The sequence below is a fragment of the Rhineura floridana genome, chromosome 2 (genome assembly GCF_030035675.1).
Source record: "Rhineura floridana isolate rRhiFlo1 chromosome 2, rRhiFlo1.hap2, whole genome shotgun sequence".
Lineage (NCBI taxonomy): Eukaryota > Metazoa > Chordata > Lepidosauria > Squamata > Rhineuridae > Rhineura > Rhineura floridana.
Window position 1 is genome coordinate 122454686 of NC_084481.1, and position 24307 is coordinate 122478992.

General features: G+C 41.3%; 1 protein-coding gene across 5 annotated transcripts in view; it reads right to left on the bottom strand.

The window, feature by feature from the left end:
- The window catches only part of SBF2 (SET binding factor 2), a 473611-nt gene extending 449586 nt beyond the window's left edge, over positions 1-24025 (bottom strand). For 2 of the 5 annotated variants that reach the window (XM_061610392.1, XM_061610390.1), the window contains exon 1: positions 23292-24015. In XM_061610392.1, the coding sequence (XP_061466376.1) occupies positions 23292-23346 (55 nt within the window). In that variant the 5' untranslated portion in view covers positions 23347-24015. Of the gene's footprint in view, positions 1-23291 lie in introns of all 5 variants that reach the window. The other 3 variants (XM_061610394.1, XM_061610393.1, XM_061610391.1) reach the window with 2 other exon arrangements.
- Positions 24026-24307: the final 282 nt, after the last annotated feature.

The window sequence follows — 24307 nt, forward strand, 5'->3', positions numbered from 1 at the left end:
GGGCAGGACAGTTTGTCACAGCCCCTACCTCCTCTACCCAATGACACCATGAGTGAGAAGGAAGTGAACGGTGGGATGGAGGAAGGCATGCAGAGCACCCTAGAGACCGTGTTAGCCAAGCTCCAGAAAGTGCACACTGAGATGCAAAGCCTTTGAAATAAAATCCAGACTCTATGACTGGAGAACCAGAACCTGCAGCTCCGGTTGACCCAGCTTGGAAACAATGTGATAGCCATGCAGCAGGGGGTTGCTCCAGTCCAGCCAGTGCCCGCACCACTCATCAAGACACCTGTCTTTACAGCAGAAAGCAAGAGCAGTTTGAAATGTTCATTGCTCAATGTGAGAGATACATCAGTGTGTGGCAGTTGGACTTTTCAAATGATTCACTGAAAGTGGCCTTTGTGATCAGCCTACTAGAAGGAGAGGCGGTTCAGTGGTCTACCGCTCTACTGTTTTAGAATGACCCTGTTTTGGGACAATATGATAATTTAATTGCTGCCATGGCAAAGTTCTTTCAAGATCCTCAGAGGAAAGTCACAATAGCTTGCCAACTGAGAAACCTGCATCAGGGCTAAACCTCAGTTGGGACTTTTACCAACACTTTTTGAATGATGGTGCAGAAAGTGAATTGGAAAAAGTCAACCCAAATGTACCAATACCACAAGTAACAATGAGATATTGGATGAATTGGCATGAGCTCCAGCCCCCAACACCTTATCAGAGCTCATCCAGTTATGCCTGCAGATTGACAGCTGGCTTGAAGGTCATCGCTTGGAGTGCTAGGCTTCCTCAGCTCAACTGTTACCTCCCATTCCACTCTTCTGCACACACTTCTCTCCCAGTGTGGGAACCTCGGCTCAGTCAGGGGAGGAACCCATGCAGATCGGAGGGGGTTTGACCTTGACTGACAGAGGAGGAGAAGGAGAAGCGTCACTGAGAAGGGATGTGCCTGTACTGTGGGAAGGCGGGACATCTTGCTAAGGCCCGCCCATCCAAAACTATAAATCCCAGCTCTCATAGAGGTCCACAAGCTGGGATCAACTGTGAGCAAAGGACCTCTCAATGCTCCCACCCCACCCCAAGCCAGATCTAACCTCCCAACTCACCTAGGTCTACCCTCAGGGCAGAGCATCCAAGTACAGGCCGTGGTGGACTTGGGGGCATCCAGTAACTTTACAGACTTGGGCTTTATGAAGTGACAAAACATCCCCATCACTATGCTTGAAATGCCTTTAGCCGTGGAGACCATCGATGGACAGCCTCTGGCTTCAGGGGACGGTCACGCAGACAACCATGGGACTGACTGTGGAGCTGCCTAATGAAGTAATGCAGATTCACATGATACATTTAAAGCATATCCAACTCACATTTAAACGCATGACTTCCCCCAAGGAGTCCTGGGAAGTGTAGTTTTCCCCTCACAGTTATAGTTCCCACCACCTTTAGTTTCCATGATTCTGTGGTGGGATTCACGTTAAGCACATAAGAACATAAGAAGAGCCTGCTGGATCAGGCCAGTGGCCCATCTAGTCCAGCATCCTGTTCTCACAGTGGCCAGCCAGGTGCCTGGGGGAAGCCCGCAAGCAGGACCCGAGTGCAAGAACACTCTCCCCTCCTGAGGCTTCCAGAAACTGGTCTTCAGAAGCATGCTGCCTCTGACTAGGGTGGCACAGCACAGCCATCACGGCTAGTAGCCATTGATAGCCCTGTCCTCCATGAATTTGTCTAATCTTCTTTTAAAGCCATCCAAGCTGGTGGCCATTACTGCATCTTGTGGGAGCAAATTCCATAGTTTAACTATGCGCTGAGTAAAGAAGTACTTCCTTTTGTCTGTCCTGAATCTTCCAACATTCAGCTTCTTTGAATGTCCACGAGTTCTAGTATTATGAGAGAGGGAGAAGAACTTTTCTCTATCCACTTTCTCAATGCCATGCATAATTTTATACACTTCTATCATGTCTCCTCTGACCCTCCTTTTCTCTAAACTAAAAAGCCCCAAATGCTGCAACCTTTCCTCGTAAGGGAGTCGCTCCATCCCCTTGATCATTCTGGTTGCCCTCTTCTGAACCTTTTCCAACTCTATAATATCCTTTTTGAGATCAGGCGACCAGAACTGTACACAGTATTCCAAATGCGGCCACACCATAGATTTATACAACGGCATTATGATATCGGCTGTTTTATTTTCAATACCTTTCCTAATTATTGCTAGCATGGAATTTGCCTTTTTCACAGCTGCCGCACACTGGGTCGACATTTTCATCGTGCTGTCCACTACAACCCCGAGGTCTCTCTCCTGGTCGGTCACCGCCAGTTCAGACCCCATGAGCGTATATGTGAAATTCAGATTTTTTGCTCCAATAGGCATAATTTTACACTTGTTTATATTGAATTGCATTTGCCATTTTTCCGCCCATTCACTCAGTTTGGAGAGGTCTTTTTGGAGCTCTTCGCAATCCCTTTTTGTTTTAACAACCCTGAACAATTTAGTGTCGTCAGCAAACTTGGCCACTTCACTGCTCACTCCTAATTCTAGGTCATTAATGAACAAGTTGAAAAGTACAGGTCCCAATACCGATCCTTGAGGGACTCCACTTTCTACAGCCCTCCATTGGGAGAACTGTCCGTTTATTCCTACTCTCTGCTTTCTGCTTCTTAACCAATTCCTTATCCACAAGAGGACCTCTCCTCTTATTCCATGACTGCTAAACTTCCTCAGAAGCCTTTGGTGAGGTACCTTGTCAAACGCTTTTTGAAAGTCTAAGTACACTATGTCCACTGGATCACCTCTATCTATATGCTTGTTGACACTTTCAAAGAATTCTAATAGGTTACTGAGACAGGACTTTCCCTTGCAGAAGCCATGCTGGCTCTGCTTCAGCAAGGCTTGTTCTTCTATGTGCTTAGTTAATCTAGCTTTAATCATACTTTCTACCAGTTTTCCACGGACAGAAGTTAAGCTAACTGGCCTGTAATTTCCGGGATCCCCTCTGGATCCCTTTTTGAAGATTGGCGTTACATTTGCCACTTTCCAGTCCTCAGGCACGGAGGAGGACCCGAGGGACAAGTTACATATTTTAGTTAGCAGATCAGCAATTTCACCTTTGAGTTCTTTGAGAACTCTCGGGTGGATGCCATCCGGGCCCGGTGATTTGTCAGTTTTTATATTGTCCATTAAGCTTAGAACTTCCTCTCTCGTTACCACTATTTGTCTTAGTTCCTCAGAATCCCTTCCTGCAAATGTTAGTTCAGGTTCAGGGATCTGCCCTATATCTTCCACTGTGAAGACAGATGCAAAGAATTTATTTAGCTTCTCTGCAATCTCCTTATCGTTCTTTAGTACACCTTTGACTCCCTTATCATCCAAGGGTCCAATTGTCTCCCTAGATGGTCTCCTGCTTTGAATGTATTGATAGAATTTTTTGTTGTTGGTTTTTATGTTCTTAGCAATGTGCTCCTCAAATTCTTTTTCAGCATCCCTTATTGTCTTCTTGCATTTCTTTTGCCAGAGTTTGTGTTCTTTTTTATTTTCTTCATTCGGACAAGACTTCCATTTTCTGAAGGAAGACTTTCTGCCTCTAAGAGCTTCCTTGACTTTGCTCGTTAACCATGCTGGCGTCTTCTTGGCCCTGGCGGTACCTTTTCTGATCTGCGGTATGCACTCCAGTTGAGCTTCTAATATAGTGTTTTTAAACAACTTCCAAGCATTTTCGAGTGATGTGACCCTCTGGACTTTGTTTTTCAGCTTTCTTTTTACCAATCCCCTCATTTTTGTGAAGTTTCCTCTTTTGAAGTCAAATGTGACCATGTTGGATTTTCTTGGCAATTGGCCAGTTACATGTATGTTTAATTTAATAGCACTGTGGTCACTGCTCCCAATCGGTTCAACAACACTTACATCTCGCACCAGGTCCCGGTCCCCACTGAGGATTAAGTCCAGGGTTGCCGTCCCTCTGGTCGGTTCCATGACCAACTGGTCTAGGGAATAGTCATTTAGAATATCTAGAAACTTTGCTTCTTTGTCATGACTGGAACACATATGCAGCCAGTCTATGTCCGGGTAGTTGAAGTCACCCATTACTACCACATTTCCTAGTTTGGATGCTTCCTCAATTTCATATCTCATCTCAAGGTCTCCCTGAGCATTTTGATCAGGGGGACGATAGATCGTTCCCAGTATTAAGTCCCTCCTGGGGCACAGTATCACCACCCACAACGATTCTGTGGAGGAGTCTGCCTCTTTTGGGGTTTCGAGCTTGCTGGATTCAATGCCTTCTTTCACGTATAGAGCCACTCCGCCACCAATACGTCCTTCCCTGTCCTTCCGATATAGTTTATATCCAGGGATAACCGTATCCCACTGGTTTTCTCCATTCCACCAGGTCTCCGTTATGCTCACTATATCAATGCTCTTCTCTAAGACCAAGCACTCCAGTTCTCCCATCTTGGTTCGCAGGCTCCTAGCATTAGCGTACAGGCACTTGTAAGCAGTGTCTCTCTTCAAGTGTCTTTGGCACTTGTGGTTAAAATGTTCTTAAAATGTATGTTAAATGTCATAAAATACATCAAATACATTAAAAATACATGGTATGGATCTGCCCTAGGTATACTGTGCATTCATTATTGAATTGAAAAGAACAATTTTAAAAGATACTTTTTTAAACAAAGGAAGGGCTGTAGCTCAGTGGTGGAGCACATGCTTTGCATGCAAAGGTCTAAAATTCAGTATCTGGAAAAACTTATTGCTCGGAAGCCTGGAGAGTCAATGCTAGTCCATGTCATCAGTACAGCCCTAAATGGTACCAAATGGCCTGAGTCAGTATAAGGAAGATTCCTTTGTTCCTAAAAGAGACCCATGGGCCACAGCAACTCTGAAATTTATTTATGTATTTTACTCAACGTGGTTTGCAGAAGGAATTAAAACAATTGGCAAAACCAAAAACAGGTATTTAATAAAAAGAACAATGAGTTAAAAACAGATAAAGAGCATAAAAGCTTCTACATGCCTAGGTAGGCTTGCCTAAACAAAAGTGTTTTTAGCAGGTGCTGTAAAGAGTACAATGAAGGTGTGTGCCTAATGTCAATACGCAGGGGATTCCAAAGCAGAGGTGCTGCCACACTAAAAGATTGATTTCTCACAAGAGCAGAACAAGTACTATGTGGCACCTGTAACATGGAAAGCACACCTTAAACTTGGCCTGGTAGCAAATCAACAACCAGTGCAGATTTCAGAGTAGAGGTATTATGTGCTCACAGGGTCTCACTCATGTCAGCAATCATGGCGCAGCATTCTGCACTAACTCTTGTTGTGGTTGGTATGGTATTGCATTTAGGAAATCATCACTGCCTTTTGTTTTTGTTTTTCCATTTCCATTTCATTTACGGCTGACCTCACTCCCTTACATCCATAGAAGCAACAACAGTGGTTCCATGCACTCAGCTCAACCCCCTTAAACCCACTTGTGGGTTGCATGACAGTTTGCTTCTTGCCCAATAGTGACAAAAGAGAATTCACATACTAGGAAGTGTGGTTTCAAATGCTGTTCTTCCCAAGCTACTGCCTGTGAAGGTAGACCAAACCATTAGTGTTTTCTCTCTGTCAATTATTACTCACTGGAAGTGGGATGGCTGTCAAAGTGAGTTTATAGCAGCCCACGGGGTAGGCAAGGAGTCATCGAAAATCTTCTTAACTCTCACACATTTCTCAAACCCTCTCTGCAGTAAAGGGTCAGGTCTGTAAAGAAGTTTGGAGCTGCCACTTTAAAAACTAGGGGCAGGGCATTCCAAGGAGAGGTTTGCCAACCCTACTTTGATATCAGTATCTTTGCAGAGGATCCCTAGTCAAGTCTTACCAACACAGCACAATCCTAACCATATCTACTCAGAAGTAAGTCATACTGAGTTCTATGGGGCTTAGTAAGTGTGTTTAGAATGGCAGCCTTCAGGGGCATCCATCTTTACTCATGAATGCTCTCATCTAACATCTCCCCAACACTAGGCTCCCTTCTTCCTACAATGGTCTTCTGAGGACTGGCCTGACCTGAGGGCACTTAAACCCTTCTCACCAGAAGCAAGTAGGCTAGACAAAATGTTCCCTACCTAGGTTCCCTAAGCAGGTGAAAAGGAATGATCCCATCACTTCAACTGGACTTGGGAACACCTTCATTTAGCTAAGATTTCTATCTTAATTTCCAGTCAGAGAATTCTTTTTTGTTTCAGTGGTATGCTTCAAACAACTGTGGTTGATGCTTAGTTTATCATGCATAATGACATCACCAGGGCCTGCCCCCATGATATCACCAGGGCCCACCCCTGAAATCTCATGGCTTGGGGTGTATCTGACTTGGCAATCCTACCAATAAATGAGCCTGGAAGGCATCCCTGAGAAGCAGAATCAACAAACTGAGAAGGCCCGATGAATAGGAACATAGAAAGCTGCCTGCCTGAGTCAGACCATTGGTCCATCTCGCTCTGTACTGTCTATACTGACTGGCACCATCTCTCCAGGCTTTCAAGCAGAGGTCTCTCCCAGCCTTTCCTGGAGATGCCAAGGATTGAACTACCATTCTGCCACTGAGCTACAGCCCAAACTAGAAAGTAGGAACACTCTTAACAGGCTGTCTGACAGTCTCAAAGCACATAAAGGCACATACTCAAGGAGATGTTCCTGAAAACCATTTAGAGCTTTCAAGATCAAACACAGCACTTTGAATTGTGTCTACAAGCCAATGTGGTTCCTTTAAGGTGAATGGACTATCTGCAGCCAGCTCCAATAAGGAATCTGACCATTACATTCCGGAAGAGTTGGAGTTTCTGAACACACTTCCAAAAAAAAAAAGTTCCATTAAATTACATCACAGTAATTTTATCAAGAAAGAGCCAAGACATGTTATCAGTGGCCATGTCTCTGCAACTTCCTCTTGTGACACCTTGGTGCTGAAATTTCTTGTGGAATTTGTACTATTTAAGTAATCACTGGCATTGTAGCACAAACATACATCAAAGCAAGGCCAGTATTATAAAGAAGAAGAGGCCAGAGAACGGGAGCCATGGATGATATGAGGTGGGGGGAAGGTGTGGAGAACAGACACCTTCTAAAGAACTACTTTAATACACTTTTAATAATTTTAACATCAAAATGAGGGCTAGAAATTTCACTTTTAAAAAAAGTGCACAAATAATAGAAATTCAAATTCATAGAGAGCCAAGGGTTTGTTTGGCTACTGCCTCCTAAAGCAAGCTATTATTAAAGGACTTGTTTCTCTAAACTTGTTATCACATTCATAACTAAGATAGGAATGTATGCAGGCATACACCAAAGTGGCTCTAGTTACACCTTCAGCCACTATAGTGTACCTAAAACAATACTTTTTCTTTGGGAGAAGGGAGAATTTTAAATGTGACATACAAAGTGTATTTCACATCTTTCCAAGGCAGAAATTCTCTCTTCAGCACTTCCTCTAATTTCACAAGTTCAGCTTTTATTTAATACAAACTTTTCTGCTCTTGCATGTCACAACTTGTTTGTTGCTCCGTAATTTATCTTAAAAGGAAAAACAAAAAACAAAAATAAGGATGGTAATGGTAGCCTTGATAGCTCAGTTTTTTTCTTGGTACAGTAGGGCCCCGCTTTACGGCGGGGGCCTGGTCCCTAACCAGCCGTATAAGTGGGGCCCTACTGTACTTCAAGTGTAAGAATTAGAAAGTTCAGTATTACTGCCCCACTATTATTATGTAGTGTGACATGAAGGGTGGAACCTAGCAAGCATTCTGACAGTTCTTCTTATCTTCTCACATGCCAAGTATAAAATGTCACACATGGATCATATTCTCAGATGTATCCAGCGCAGACTAGATTTAAATATATCCAATCTGCTTGATCAAAGCTTGTAAAACACCCATGACAAAAGCCTCAGTCTCAGCAGTGCCATCATACCGATTAAATTCCTCTTAAAGAATTGAGACAGACAACCTGTAGTTGAAGAACACAAGACTTTCCAGCTTTGGAGCACTTGTTAAATGATTAAACAACTAAGAACACATCACAGATGCACCTGAAGTGACTGTCACAATATTTAAAAGGCATGAAAATGCACTACCTTAAAAGGCTACATGAAAGAGATGAGCTAGTTTGGCTGAAAGACTAGGGGAAAAAAGGAAAACACAAATGGTTTTAACTGATAGTATGGTACAGATAACAATAGTATGGCTGGCGATGAACATCATGCATAAAATTAATTGTTTTCTAAACAATGCTAAGTGCTCCTGGAAGGCAGAGAATTAAGCCTCATTGTGGCCATGTGAGTACAAGCAACTCCATACAAACATTTAGTAATAGTGCAAGTGCATTGTAAATGCCATGTCCCCAAGAACAGTTTAAGGCAGAGATGGGGAATCCTCACCCCACCCCCGAGTCACATCCCCTCAATATAAAGTGGTCAGGACAACCTACCAGTGGTGGGTGGGGCCAAAACATACACACCTCACTATCTCCCTTACATTTTCTCATACATACACATCTCCTGTACTTTCATGCTGCACAGTGAAGAAGCAGCTCCTTTTTATTTATTTATTTATTATTTTATTCATATCCTGCCAAAGACTTAAATAGGGAACTAGAATAATATGTGGTCATAATCATACTCCAGACTACAAAATCTGGACCCAAATAAAGGTCTTGGTCCTAAAAAAAATAGTTTCATTTTTACATGCAAATATTTAACTTCCATGCCTTTTATATATATTTTCTGGTGCTTACTCTTGAAAAATATTAGGCAGCACCTAAAAAACAACACAACGTGAGAAAGTTTTTCTAAGCACTCAGATATCTGACATGTGAATTTAATACATAATTGGCTGCCAATTTGCTACCAAGCTAGATTCAAGGTTTTGCCGCAGGTGTATAAAACCCTGTATGGTTCTGGAACACAGTATCTGAGAAGCCACCTCTTCCCCTTCATCCCACTTCATGGATCACTTAGATCCATGGATGAAATTTTTGTGTTTTTTCTTTAAATATATTTATCGAAATTTTATAATACAGAAAATACTTTTACAAATCCATATAGAAAGTGGTTGAAATTTGTTGAAAGTGCCAACTACCCTTGCAGTAAAGCATGATGTGCCTCCAGCATTGCTTTTAGTGTTGTGGCACCAATTCTCTGGAATTCTCTCCATCGGAAGTGAAGCAAGCCCCAGCATTGCTTTGACATTTGTTGAAAACTTTTGGTCCCAAGTTTTCCAAAGATAGCTTATTTTATTTCAGCGATTTCTAATTCTTGTTGGTTTTTATATCTTAAAACTGTTCTTATTATCTGCATGTTGTTCTATGTCTACATTGTGCATTTCATGCCATTTTGTTGCTTGGTTGTACTGCAATGACATATTGCAGTGTCCGGTGGAGTTGGTTTTTGTTGGAGGTAGCACTTTGTGGAAGAAGTTACTCAAAAAGTGGGGTATAAACTTTTAAATAAAATAAAATAACTCTCACGCCTCAGAACATCCCAATAAAAAGCCCCAAAATCCAAATGCTAATACTAAAACTCCATTACATATTTTAAGACAGTTAAATAAAAAAATTATGCTACAAAAGAGTGAGTTACCGTCAAACACTGAACATCCTAAATATTTCTGGAAGTTGTTGTCATAATGAGATGTTACACTGAAAGCATGTGATTAAAGAACAAAGCTCCCAGGTCTTTCCTGAACTAAACAGCTGGTAAAATATTGTCAGCATCCCATTGATAGCTCAGTAGCTGCTAAAGACTACTGACCACCTGGAATCTGTGTGTGTCCTGCAGTAGCAAGATAAAAAGATTTCAATAATATTTTGATCGTACCAAACATGATGATTTCACTCTCCCTCAATGCTACAGCTGCACAAACGCACCTGAACAACAAGTTACCTTGGATACTCACTGTTTCTAACACATACCACCACCTTCTTCCCTTCCCTCCCCATAATAGAGGATGTTCTCACAAAGAGAAAGATAAAACGAGCATTTACATAAATATATACCTTCCTGGGACAAATATTTTGTCTGGAGTGATTATACAGACTTTCAGAACAAAGCTTTTCCATTAATTATGTAGATTTTTATATGTCCCATGTACACTTGATAACAATTTTTGGTATTTGGAGAAGTCATGTTACAATGTTCAGTAATCTGGCTGCTAATTTTTGTTGCTGAACAATGGGTGCAACTGGCAAACTTTGTTCAGAACTGCAGTGGTAGATAATTAGAAGCTAACCATAAGGGTTATACAGCTTGGGACCAGGATACCTGAAAGCCCATCTTATCTCTTACCAGGCCCGCCCTTAGCATGTGCGGGGCCCGGGACAAAAGCATAGTTGGGGGCCTGCCACATTGTTTCTCTCTCTATATTATATATATATTTATATAGAGAGATTTTATTTACGAATATATGTAATTATAATATTTACATATGGCTAATAACCTATTAAATACAAATATGATTACCTTCACTTCAGGGAATAGGCCTCTATTCAACCTGTTCCATATCCATTTCTTCACTGGTCTCTCGACATCTGTCTTCCCTTTGTCGATATCTGCTAGATATGGCAGTCTATTTCTAGGCATATTTTCCCATCTTTATCTTCCTTACTAAACAATTTATTATTTATTTTATTTATGTATTTTATTATACTTGTATACCGCCCCATAGCCGAAGCTCTCTGGGCAGTTTACAGTAACTAAAAACATTAAAACAAATACAATTTAAAACAGATCTTATAAAAACAATTTAAAACACTTTGTGCAGAACCATTGTTTTAAATATTGAGGATGACAGAATTTAATCATTTCTGTAAATGTCTGGCTGCTTTGTTGACGGGCAATTACGTTCGGACTAAAATTAAAATAATACAAATAATAATAAATTATAGATAGATCTATGAAATTAAAATGAAATTATCACAACAAACAAAAAAATGAATTAAGAAAAAAGGAGATCCATTGGTACTTACGTTTTAGTTGTCGACACTCAAATGAACTAGCAGCACAATTATTTATAATCAAATTGACGCCTCTGTTGTCTTGGCACTATTTTTTTTCTCAACGCGAACAGTACTAGTGTAGATACACTATTTTGACGCTACACTACATGAATAGTTTCTTACAAACATAAACGACACCACACGGAACACAGTCTCTCTCAAACTGCGGATGATCGCACATTACATCCTCCGACAGACCCGCAGTCGTGAAATACTCTCAACTACAGGACATCTTCTTCTGATTACGTAGTTCAGACACATGGTTTGACTCAGCTTACGTGTCAATGCCGTCCCTCTTCACCAGGCGCAGACCTTGATGACCCCCACGTATAATGTTCCCAGGTCGGTCGCAAACCTCTATCTAAAAAGTGATGATCAACAGGCAGCAGAGTACTCATCTGTTGGGCGGTGCATATTTCGCAAAATCGCCGCTTCTAATAAGTGGCAGAGACTTGCTGCTCCTGTCAGTGAGTGCAGAGCTTGGAAAAGTTTTTTTAAAACTACAACTCCCATCAGCCCCAGCCAGCATGGCCACTGGATTGGGCTGATGGGAGTTGTAGTTCAAAAAAGTAACTTTTCCAAACTCTGAGTGAGTGTTACGTACTCAGTTCACTCGGTAAGCCATCAAGCGCTCCCTGCACTGGTGGTCGCTGGTTTCTGCAAATCGTATTGCTTTTACTCCGTCAGAAAATTATGAACTTAAATTATGATGTGCGCTTTTCCATATTCTTCATCCTGTGGCACAACTGTGCGGGGGAGAGGGGAGAAGAGGCAAGTATCCGTGGGAGGCAGACTGAGTGCAAGTTATGACATACGAATTCAGATCACCAAGCACAGGGGCCCCCAAAGCAAGGGGCTGGGGGCAGCTGCCCTGCTTCCCCGCTTCCCTGCGCCTAGGGGCGGTACTGTCTCTTACACACCCAGTCAATCACTGCACTCTGCAGGTGAGGGCCTTCTGCAGATACCATCTTATCAGGAGGTCCATTTCGCACAACATAGGAAACAGACCTTTAGTGTAGTAGCACCTACCCTTTGGAATTGCCTTCCCTTATATATTAGACAGATGTCATCTCTGTTATCTTTTCGGCACGAATTGAAGACCTTCCTCTTTCAACAAGCCTTTTAAGCCCTTATCCCACTCTGCGTCTGTGTTGGAATTGCTTTTTAACATGTTTTTAAACCTTTTCTTTTTTAAAAACAGATGTTTTTAAAGTTTTTTTAGTTTAAAGACATTTTGTTTTAATATATTTTAAAGTCTGTTTTTATGATGTTTTACAGAGGTTTTAGTGCTTTTGTTTGCCACCCTGGGCTCCTACTGGGAAGGCGAGGGATATATGGGGGCAGTGGAAGCCAGCAACTCAGTTTAATTACAATTTTACTGGTCATGGCATCTGCTAGTATCAGAAGATACACATGTCCACGATTCATGGAAACCTGTGGTCAGATATCCTGGCTGCACTTTTACACTTAGAAATATGTCATAATGAAATCAGGAGACTTCTGAGTAAACATTAATATCTCAAAACTATTTTAGGCACTTAGATGTAGGTTCACATTTTTATGAGAAAATACAAGTGACAAACATTTCCATTATGTTCAGTATGGCTTGTGCTCATCAGTTTGTAAAAAATTGCCACTGGCTATTCTTGGGACAAGTAAAATAATTATTTGCCCCAAGGGAGTGTTGGGCATGTGTTGGTCCCACTGCTGAAAATCCCTAGTGGCCTTCACTTAAGTCAATGGACAGTATCATATCAGCAAAGAGGATAAGTCTTACACTTCTTCAGCTCAAGGTTCATGCTGCTGGACACACCGTGTAGTTATCTAAATGTTATGTATTCTTTTTTGCAGGATATTTCACAAGGATCAGGAATCCTCCCCTAACCACGTTGCACTCTTCCTATTCACTGGTTTCAGGTATAGTGTCTTCTGCTTTTCTTCTTTAGGACTCTATCTTCCCTGATCAGAAGTACAGCCCATTCTGATCCATGTCCCTTCCTTAAGGGCACTAGCATCACTTCCCGGTAGATCAACTTTGATGGCAACAGAACACAGCTTGCCCTGCCCCAGTTTCTTTCTTATAATATACTACCTGAGTTCAAAGGAAGTCATTATGACAGCCCTCAGAGAATCCATAGCCTTGCTCATAATATCCAATTTATTAGGATCAACATGATTGCAGTCCTATGCATCGCTTCCTGGCATTAACCTCCATCAAATTCAGTGGAGCTTAAAGCTCAATATGCAGTAAGAATTAATACATGGAGCTTTGACAAAAGCTCTTCAGTCCACTGAAATGCAACAGTTTAGCTTTTAGAAATGCAAACTATCTTGCAAAGAAGTGTTACAATTCCAAATGTTTGCGTTGAATAGAAACCCTATCAAAGGAAAGACAAATCCAACTTCTGCTTGATGATTTTCTTCATTCCTTCCACTTCCTCTATGTCAATCTGTCATAAACAAAACTTGAAAGCCTCATCTTCTTCTCATTCTCTTGCCAGGACAAGTGCCAGCAGATTATATATCTGATCGGAAAAAGTCCCCAAGATGCACTCCCATGTCTCCTCTCCGCTACATCACTGATTACTAGTATTTATCTTATATAGGACAAATAAGTGCATTGACCAGTTTAATGAGGCAGTTTATAATCTGAAGACACATCCCTGGTGGTCTGGCAGGAGAAAAAGCTATGTTATGACAGAATGACTGTAGCCCTGCCCATGTTATGTCATTTTATTGCATTACATGGTACCAGGGTACTCAAAACATGGCAGGTCCATTCATCCAGAATGCAACATCACCACTTTTCAATGTATTCCACTCAGACTACAGTACATGTTTCAAGGGCATCATGACATACTATAAGTAGAAGTAAAAACACTATGGTAAGGTTGAGAATCCACCCCCACTTTCCCTAGTCTCACAACTTTTAGTTTTTAGCAAGCTGCCCCTGAAGGGTTGAGCAGAAGTATCACTTTTTATAGTAAGTGGTTCTCTACTTTTATCTGGTACAAACACCTTTCATAAGTCCATATATTAAGCCTATATCCACATAACAATTTAGTACAGAATTGCTATTCTTTGTTCCAAGTTTTCCTGGGAGGTCAAATGCCATCCTTACCAACCCATGGCATATCTGTACTTCCAGTATCTTTCAGACCACAGAAAACCAGATTTTTGAAAGAATGGAACAGCAGCACCCTATTTATATGTGTAGATAATTTATAGCTACTACATAGAGCCCCTGATTACACACAGGATGCTATTAATGTTCAAGCAACTGTGAAAAGAAGCCCCCTGCAAACCTCTGTGCAACACAGGGAAGGTTGGGAACTAAAGGGTGTGTGTGATGGGGTAGGACATTGGGCGTTTAATTAATGCCAGAGAGACTCAGTAGATTTACAGTATTTTTTTATTTAAAAGTTACCATTGCCTTCCTCTGAGGCTGAGAGACAGTGACTGGCCCAAGGTCACCTAGTGAGCTTCATGGCTGTGTGGGGATTTGAACCCTGGTCTCCCAGGTCATAGAAGAGAGTAATATCAGCCAAGCTGTCATAATGCATCTGTTCAGTAATTACATTGTTTAAGGCAGTAGTGTTCAACTATACATAGAACTTACATAACTATATATCACTAGCAAGCTGGCAAAATTAAGGTGCATTTTAACTTATGTCTAGATAGCCCAGAAATATTCACCAAAGAGAAGTGGATGAAAAATGCAGGTTTTCGTGAGAAGGTTTTCGTTTTTATCACCATATCTGCCATTTCTAGTATATGACTTTCAAGTAGAAACTAAGTATTTCCTCAGCCCTACAGTGTCATATTTTCTAATGGTTTTGGAATTCTGAGAAACTGGAATTGCTGAACAAGTTTAAAGTGACAAGAAAATGATTATTTCACAGTGTTATCAGCATATGACATGTTTTAGATTCACAGCAGTAAGTAATTGCTCATTACTGTAATCAGCTCATGTCATACAAGATCTATGTGCTGACCATTGGTCATTGTTGTTAAACAAAGCTGCAGCCATTAGGCACAAATTGCAAATGGTTCATTCAAGATTGACTTTAGAGAGCACAATTGTTTTCTCCATCAGTTTTAGCTCAAAATAGCTCTAACAATATAAAAGTTCATTTATTTGCCTTGTACTGAACAGCCTTACTGTCCTCAGCCTTACACATCTCAGGACAAGTTAAATGAGTTTCTGGAGTATCACTGACAAAAATGTGTGTCCCTTCTGGGCATTACTTTCAAAAACTGAATTGGCTATGTGAAATATTTCCTGCTTGGAAGGGCATTTTGCTTGCCTCCATTCTCACTAATACAGTACATTTTAAAAGATTGCATTAGAAGTTGTCACAGCATGTTTTGAAGGTGGTATACATATTAAAGTTTATTATTTATGATGGACATGCTTTAGTAACTCAATGTTAAACTGCTTATGTAAAGTTTCCATTAAACATAGCGGCTTCACAGATTATATGAAGATTTCATCTCAATAATAAATCCATTAATCTTATTTTTCCAGACATAGAACCAAGGAATGGAATACTGGCACTCTGCTGCAGACTGCTGAAGCTATGTGGCATTAAGGCAAAGGAAATAAATGCTTTCAAATACAACTTTAGTCTTGTGACAACTTTTAAAACTTTTCCATTGACAGCTGAATATTGTTATCTTATGCAGTATATTTACTAAAGAAATGCATTATGATATTGCTCTTTAGTTCTCCAAATCCAGAAACACTCCCCACAAAAAGATTTTTTTTGATATAGTGTACTACAGCTAGGTCACACCTGGAATACAAAAACAATGGTTAAATATTTGGCTGGGCTAAGGTGCTGGGATCATGTGTCCTCTGCACTGTGTCAACTGCATTGGCTCCCAGTCCATTTCTGAGTGCAACTGAAGGTGGTGGTTATTGCCTATAAAGCCCTAAAGAGATTCAAACTGAGCTACTTGAAAGACTCTTAGGTGAATTTGGCTGTCCTTTAATAGTGGCTATTGGCTCCCACTGCTTGCACCTCTGTATGAATTGTGCCACTGCAGAGATCAGAACATTACTGTATGCCTAAAGCTATGTTGGTTTCCTTAATAACAAAACAAGCACCTTACTATTACTGTTTCTAACAGTTTACTTCCTAACATCTGCTTTACAGCGCAATGCTAACCACATCTACTCAGCCTATTTAATTCAGTGGGGCTTAATCCCAGTGGGGTAAGGAAATAGCCCTAATTATTATTTCCACAGTTTTATTATACATGTGTATGGCAGAATGTAAACCATGAAGTTTTATCTGTCCTCCTCTGTACGTGTGTAGATAGTAACCCACCATCCTAAATATACCCACATATAAAATCTTAAAAGTATGATCAGAATTTTATAACAGCAAAGGCGGAACAAATTGGAGAGGGGTATTTTCTCATGTCCTTGTTTGATCTCAAAAAACATCTGCAGACTTCCCTAAAGTCTTATTCACATACCAGTAGGCAAACCAATTTACATGGGAATTCTTGTTGTCAAGCTCTCAAAAGCCATTATAGAGGAAAAATACGTACACCACTTAGATGGTGCTGTATTCATTGTGCCCATTTTCCAACCGTATTATTTAAAATATTAGACCACAGTACAATTTTATAGCAGTCCTTCATTCCACTACGATGCCAATGAAGAAAGGACAAGTTATATACTGATGTAGATATGACTGAGAGAAAGCCAAATTAACGCTGTTTGGCAGTTATGTGTAACTTGAAGAGGGGCGTATGTGAGAAAATATTAAAAAATGGGAAGACATCAATATCACAGTTTATAGCTCTTTACAAGACCTTCTTAAATCTTGTGAAAAATCTGTCTTTTCAAGTGTGCCTAATGAACACTTCCATGAAATTCAAATACTTGCATATTTTGTAAACAATCAAATCACAGTGAAGGGGCCACAGCTCAGAGCTAGAGCACACACTTGGTATACACAAAGACTGAAGTTCAATCCCTGGCATTTCCTGTTAAAATAATCTCAGAAGTAGTGTTTTAAAGATCTGTCTCTACCAAACACCCTGGAGCACTGCTGCGGATACAAAGCAAAAGTGGCTGATGGAGTTCAACACCATCCCTAGCACAGGGCCATCAATTCAATGAAGGAATTGCAACATTCTCTTGAGAAATATTTGGTAGTGTGGCTTTTAAGACTACTGGCCAACAAGATTCTAGCTTTCTGTCTAGTTTCCAAATAAACTTTTAATGACATGTAGACAGTGATTTTTATACACTGTTACACATTTTTATACAACCCGTGCCTGGCTGTGACAATGGACTGGATGAGGGCCACTAAACTGAGGCTCAATCCAGACAAGACTGAGATGCTGCTAGTGGGTGGTTCTTCTGACTGGATGGTGGATGTCCAACCTGTCCTGAATGGGGTTGCACTCCCCCTGAAGGAGCAGGTTCCTAGCTTGGGGGTTCTCTTAGAACCATCTCTGTCACTTGAGGCTCAGGTAGCCTCGGTGGCACGGAGTGCCTTCTACCAACTTCGGTTGGTGGCCCAGCTGCGCTCCTATCTGGACAGGGTTAACCTGGCTTCAGTTGTCCATGCTCTGGTAACCTCCAAGTTAGATTACTGCAATGCACTCTATGTGGGGCTGCCTTTGAGGACGGTTCAGAAACTGCAGCTTGTGCAAAATGCAGCGGCCAGATTGGTAACAGGGACCAGACGGTCCGAACATATAAAACCAATTCTGGCCCGCTTGCATTGGCTGCCTATATGTTTCCGAGCTCGATTCAAGGTGCTGGTTTTAACCTATAAAGCCTTACACGGCTTAGGACCACAATACCTGATGGAACGTCTCTCCCGATACAAACCCACCCGTACACTACACTCAACATCTAAGGCCCTCCTCCGGGTGCCTACTCTGACCGAAGCTCAGAGGGTGGCAACAATGGGGAGGGCCTTCTCAGTGGTGGCCCCCAAATTATGGAATGATATTGTAGACGAGGTGCGCCTGACACCATCATTATCATCATTTCGGCACCAGGTCAAGACTTTCCTCCCTGGCATTTTAGCATGTTTTTTTTAATTGTTTTAAATTTTTTAAAGTGTGTTTTAAATTGTTTTTAAAATATGTGTTTTTTTGTTTTTAATGTTTTTAGTTACTGTAAACTGCCCAGAGAGCTTCGGCTATGGGGCGGTATACAAATACAATAAATAAGTAAATAAATAAATATACACACAGAAAAAAAATCTCAGGTAGTATTTTTAAATCTAAGGTGAGGCCAAGAATTATATGAAGTTCCTCAACAGTGTCCTCTTCTGCCCAATTTACTGTCAGGTAAGAACATCATGATTCAAACTAGAAACTAGCCAATTGTGTTTCACCCAATTCAGAAACTGCTGCAGGTGTTTACCTGAACAATGATGCCTAAATTTACCTACAGCCCAGCAGTAGGACTTGGTACATAAGTTCACAGGTATCTAAGATAGCTGTTAATACTACCTATGCTACCACTATACTGAATATGTGATATTGCACTAGCATCACAGACAGATACACAAGTAGAAATGTTTAGGATGTAGCTGCTAAGTGGTTTAAGTTAATCTTACTCAATATTTTTACACAGGAATGTAATATTCAAGTATGGATATGGAGCAAATATCAGTGTTACCCCATAGTGGCATAATGTGCATGCATGTGTTTAAAAACATGACAATACTAGAATGTGATTAAAAAGGAAAGGTCAGTTCTCTATGCATTATGGGACAGTACGTGGGATAAAGGAATTCAGAACAGACAGTGCATATCTATTCTTCCACAAAAAGTTCTCTACCAAATAGTTTGAATTATTGGGTTGCAAAGAAAAACAAACAAGCCAGTGGAGGGACTAGCTGATTTTCTTAAAGCTCAAACTAACTATCTGAATACTCGTTCGCCTCAAATTTAATAGGCATCTGCTAGTTTATTTCACATAGCATAGGCAGCAACCACATCAAGATTTTATAAGATGTATATTGGTCACACTTCTTTATAGTAGGAACCAGCCAGCTACAACATTTCAGAAACCAAACATTTAAAGGCTTGTTTTATAATTTTCATAATTTGTCAAGCCCTGTTATTTGCATAGATAATTAGTAAACATTAAAGCAGTCTTATGGAAACACTCTAATCAAATGTTGCAAACAACAGCCTTCTGTGAGGGTTTAAATTTTTGCATGACAAAAACCCTTATAGCGTTCAAAAATGTGAAGTTGAACAAGTTCCTAAGGGTTTTCAGGTCTGGGGCCGTTATAATAAATATTGAGATTATGTGTGTTTCTTATAAAGATACAAAACAAACAGTCCAACTTTAATGTCTTACTCTGATGCATGGGCTGCTCAGTTTAATAAGTGTTCTATAAATATGCATAGAATTGCAGTTTTAGGATTATTGTTCAATTTTACATGGAGGAAATAGATCATTTTTATCTAGATGATTATAAAAATGAAGAGGCACACCCTAATAGCTTAAAGTCTTCTAACAATGAGGTGTCAAGACAAACAAATAGGATTTTCACAGGGAATGCCACAATAATTTATTAATGAGGTTCAGCCCTTCAAAATCCTGCTTAATGACCACAAATGATTAAAGGTTAATGGAAAAGCAACTCCATGTGAGTGTTTAGGCACCAGTCAATACTATGCTTATTTACATTTCAGTGTGTGTTGAAAACTTAAAAAAAACACATTATTCTGCATATTACAGGATGCCTCTCTCCACCACCTCGTATCATACACATTTTCTGAATACTCATTTGAATACAGTTCTAATTTGTGACATTTTGATTGCTCCCAATAAAAATATTGCCCAGCTATGGAATTTGGAGTTCTAATTTGGTTTATTAAGAAATTAAAGAATGGCATGTATTTCCTATATCTCTTGTTCCCTTTTGTCATATTAGAGTGTAAACCTGCGAGGCAGGACCCGTCTTGTCTTATATTTTTAATTCTTGTACAGCACCTGGATTTGAGGCACTTCATAAATAATAATTTTCTATAATATACACACACAATGCCACCATGCACTATATGCATGTACAGTAATACCTCAGCTAATGAAGCACATGTGTTCCTGGACATTACTTCTTTAACAGAAACGCTGGTAACAGAGGTAGGAATAGCACAGAAAGAACAGGGATATGTTCCAACATCACAAAAAAGAAGAGCAGCAACATATTTCAGCAAACTTGTTATTCAAAACTAACAATACACATGTCTGAAATGAAACAACTACGGCAGGTAAGCCTTGCATACAGACCACTTGAAAGCTTCTTCCAAAATGCATCCAAGGATGCCTGCCTTGCCTGTTTTCTTTTATCATGCAGATCTTGCTATAGCAATCTAAAGCTTTGAGCACAGCTCTTCTCTTCATACACTCGTGCAGGCAAGGGGCAGCCACCACCATCACCCTCTGCTTGCTCTCTCTCTCTGCCATCCTCCCCTACACTCAAGCAGACGCATCTGCAGTAAACAGTGCTTCCAGGGAACCTGAAGCACTGTTTACTGTGCAGACACCTGCACCATCTGGCAAGGAGTGCCATACCAGCAATACATAAACAGCTACTGGCAGCAGCTGCTGCAATCCAGTAGATAAGAAGCCACATTCTTTGTTAGAGTGTGCAACCCCCACACCCCCTACATCCAAAAAGACTTTGTTAAAAGGAGCTTCTTTCCTGAAGATTTGTTAACTGAGGTATTACTGTATCTTACTACAGGATGAACAAGTTAGATCTGAACACACTAGAAGATCTTAGGCGAGCTGCAGTAGATCAGTAAGGATTTCTGACTCAGTTTGTCTCAACAATAGCAGCAACAAAATGACTCTCCCCTTTCCTACCCTAAATTCTTTCTCTAAAATGAACACCACTTGGTAGGATCTCAGAGAATGGTCTCAGAGCACATGTGGCCACCATCTTGCTGAAGCTTAACAGGCCAGAAGCCCCAATAGGAAATCACCTGGAAACTATATACTTTGGATTCCATGATAGAAGAAAGATGGGATATATATGTAAGTACAGAGCTTAGAAGTAATTAGTTAGTAAAAATGAATTACTTGTAATTTATTACCTTTTTGAGGAGTTAATGGTTAATTTATTTACATTTTGATTGTAATAGAACAAATAGTAATTTGATTACTTTTGAGGTGTAATTGTAATGTTTGCAGCATTACTTTTGGGCACCACTGGGGAAGGAAGCAGAGGAGGTCTTCTGCTCCTCTGATTCATGGATGAAAATCACATGCCTCAAACTGGGCTTCTGTGCAGTGTCACTCTTCTCTCATGCTCTGTGGGTGTTTAGGAGCTGACAAGGGAAGCGGTGAAGAGAGAGATAGGGATGGAGTGGAGAGAAAAAATTGTTAAAACGGACAGTGGTGGTGAAGAATGGAGTGGAGGGAGAAAGGAGCCAGAGGACAAGGATGTTGATGAGCAGCAGCAGAATGGAGATGAAAAACTGTGGAGGTGAGAGATAATAACATGTGTTTGTTAATACTGTGTTTGCACTTGGTGCACCAAGTGGCCCCCGCCGCCCTCCGTGGCTACGTTGCGGCAATTGCAGTATTAACTTTTTTGCACCCTAGGGGAAGTTTGTTTAACTGAGTGTGCCTTAGTTGGTGGCAGGGCAGGGTCCAGGGGATGGTTGAGTGAGAGAGAGGACCCAGGTTGGCTGAATGTGTGTGGGGGGGTATGCACTTGGTTTGGCACGCAAAGCTCTGAACAGTGGCCTCTGCCTCTTACCAGGGGAGAGACCACCACTGCTACCTTATTGATTAAAAAAAGTATTCTACTTCCCTCTCTCTCTGTTCATTTTTAATGTTGTTTTAGGCTACTTACATGTGCAGCAGCCAATGGATGACACTGGAAAATACAACATGTACATAACACAGAGGAACTTAAAGGATTTTCACAAAACATATTTTTACACTTGTGTTAATACCCGTACCCAACATTTTGAACAGGACTAAGTATCCAAATTTGTAATCCTAATCCCATTTACCTGGAAGCAAGCCCCACTGAATTCAATAGGATTTACTTCTGAGTAGATATGGTTAGGATTGTGCTGATGTAGATACCAACAGAATAATTATTGAATAACCCAAGAAAAATGTGAGGAAAGTATTATTCTTCAGTACACAGAAGCTCTAATATTTTTCAGGCTCAAACTCTAGGTGGAATTAATTTTAAATCACCTATTTTTAGTCTCTGTGGTGAATAGCGCCTATTGTTCATGCATCTACAAATTACTGAAGTTTGCTGGATTTCCCTTTATACAAACGATTATCACCACCTCTTACACAGAAACAACAAATGTCAGCAACTGAAATTACCAAAAGATGCACTTCATACAACACACATTCATATATTACACACACCCTAACGCAATTTCTTACCCTGTCCCTTTATTTCCCTTTTCCCAGTGCTTGGGGAAATCCTCTCTCCCCCTCCCCTTTCCTTGCGTCATCAAATACACACGCAGGATACGCCAAGAGTGATATTAACAAACTGGGAGAGGGGAAGCCTCTGCTGATGTTTTCACGGTCCCTGCCAGGCGGTTTATTAAAGCCACACAGCCATGCTGAAAGCCAGTGTGGTGTCGTGGTTAAGGTGCTGGACTACAACCTGGGAGATCAGGGTTTGAATCCCCACACAGCCATGAAGTGCACTGGGTGACCTTGGGCCAGTAAGTGCCTCTCAGCCTCAGAGGAAGGGCGATGGTAAACCACCTCTGAATACCGCTTACCATGAAAACCCTATTCATAGGGTCGCCATAAGTCGGAATCGACTTGAAGGCAGTCCATTTACATTTTAGCCATGCTGGAGGTTGCTGTGGACTTGTTTAACTTGTCCACAGTCACCACATGAAAGCAATATACATACACACGTGTATTTCTACATGTGTGTCCCACACATGCTTTTAAGAAAGGGAGGAATGAATCCCACGGGTATCCTTTTACAATTCCTACGTGTCAGTTGCGCTGTCACACTGCGTCCCCTACCAGTTCCTGTGAAGGGAAATTATACATACACGCACTCCTCTTCCCTGCCAACCCTCAACCTCGTGAGAGGAAATACAACGCTCTCCTAGAATATGCCTCCACCCATCCTTTAACTACCCCTTCCGTCCATGGGATTATTATTCTCTCTACCTTCCCATTTCAGTCACCTCCTTCTCTTCCTCTACCCCCCACCTTGGAAAAGGAAGCCATCTCTTCCCCCCTCCAAACACCAACATTACAAACAGCCACACCTACCTGTCTTCTCATGGTCATAGCCCACCACAATGAAATAGTCTGCCAGCCTGGCCATGGCTGAAGAGAGCCTGCCTCGGTCCCTGCTAGCCCTGCCACCACTGACACTGCTGCTGCTGTTCCCAAGAACCTCAGCATCCTCCCCTCAGCGACTGCTGCTGCACAAGAAGAAGCAGCAGCACCTCAGCCATGTTGGACACCCAACCTCGTACTGCGCCTGCGCGCTCATCCCTCCTTTCCCCCCGTAATGTTGCTATGACCTCGCTGGAGTAAGCCGGCTGTTTGCGGGGTTTACAAACGCCACGCGCTATAGTCGCGCGACTGGGTTGGCTCCAGTCAACATTCAACGGGGTGCGGAGAGGGAAGGGGTTTTCTTGGATGGAGGTTATCCCCTCACTAGCATAACGTTTGTAGCTGACTGCACGTTACGTATGCGCTGTGTATTCAGCAATGGTTGTATTGTGCATCGCCTGCAATCTGCAAAGCGGAAGACGCGCTGAGGCTTAGCCAGCCTCTTCAATCTGGTGCTTCCTTCCTGTCTGAGAAGTTCAATAAACGCAGAGCTTCGGGGAAGCAAAGAATAGCGAGATATCAAGCCGCTTTTCCAAAGCTTTACGGTTGTACGTACAACCCTGCGAAAGCGCGTCCCCCTGTTTTCTGTAAGATTTACTTCCTAGTAAAACTGTTTAGAATTTTTTAAGACCGGCCTCACAAAACCAAGACTGCCATTCAGAGCCTCTGCCCTGGTGGTGTCGTGCATGTGTGAAATGAGGCTTTAAATTGCTTGCATCTTTAAAGTGATCAGTTGCCATATGGTGACGCTGACTATAAATTGTATTTCAGCCTTCCTGTATTTTTTGTCTGAAGCATGGTTTTTAGTCCTCCAGCCACCATTTTACCACCGACACATTTTGGAAAGACTTTTTCACATTTAAACTTCCACTATCCAAATGTTTGAGGAAATGCCTCAACCTATCTATAGGGAAAGATCCACAAGTGATTATTATCATCATCATCAT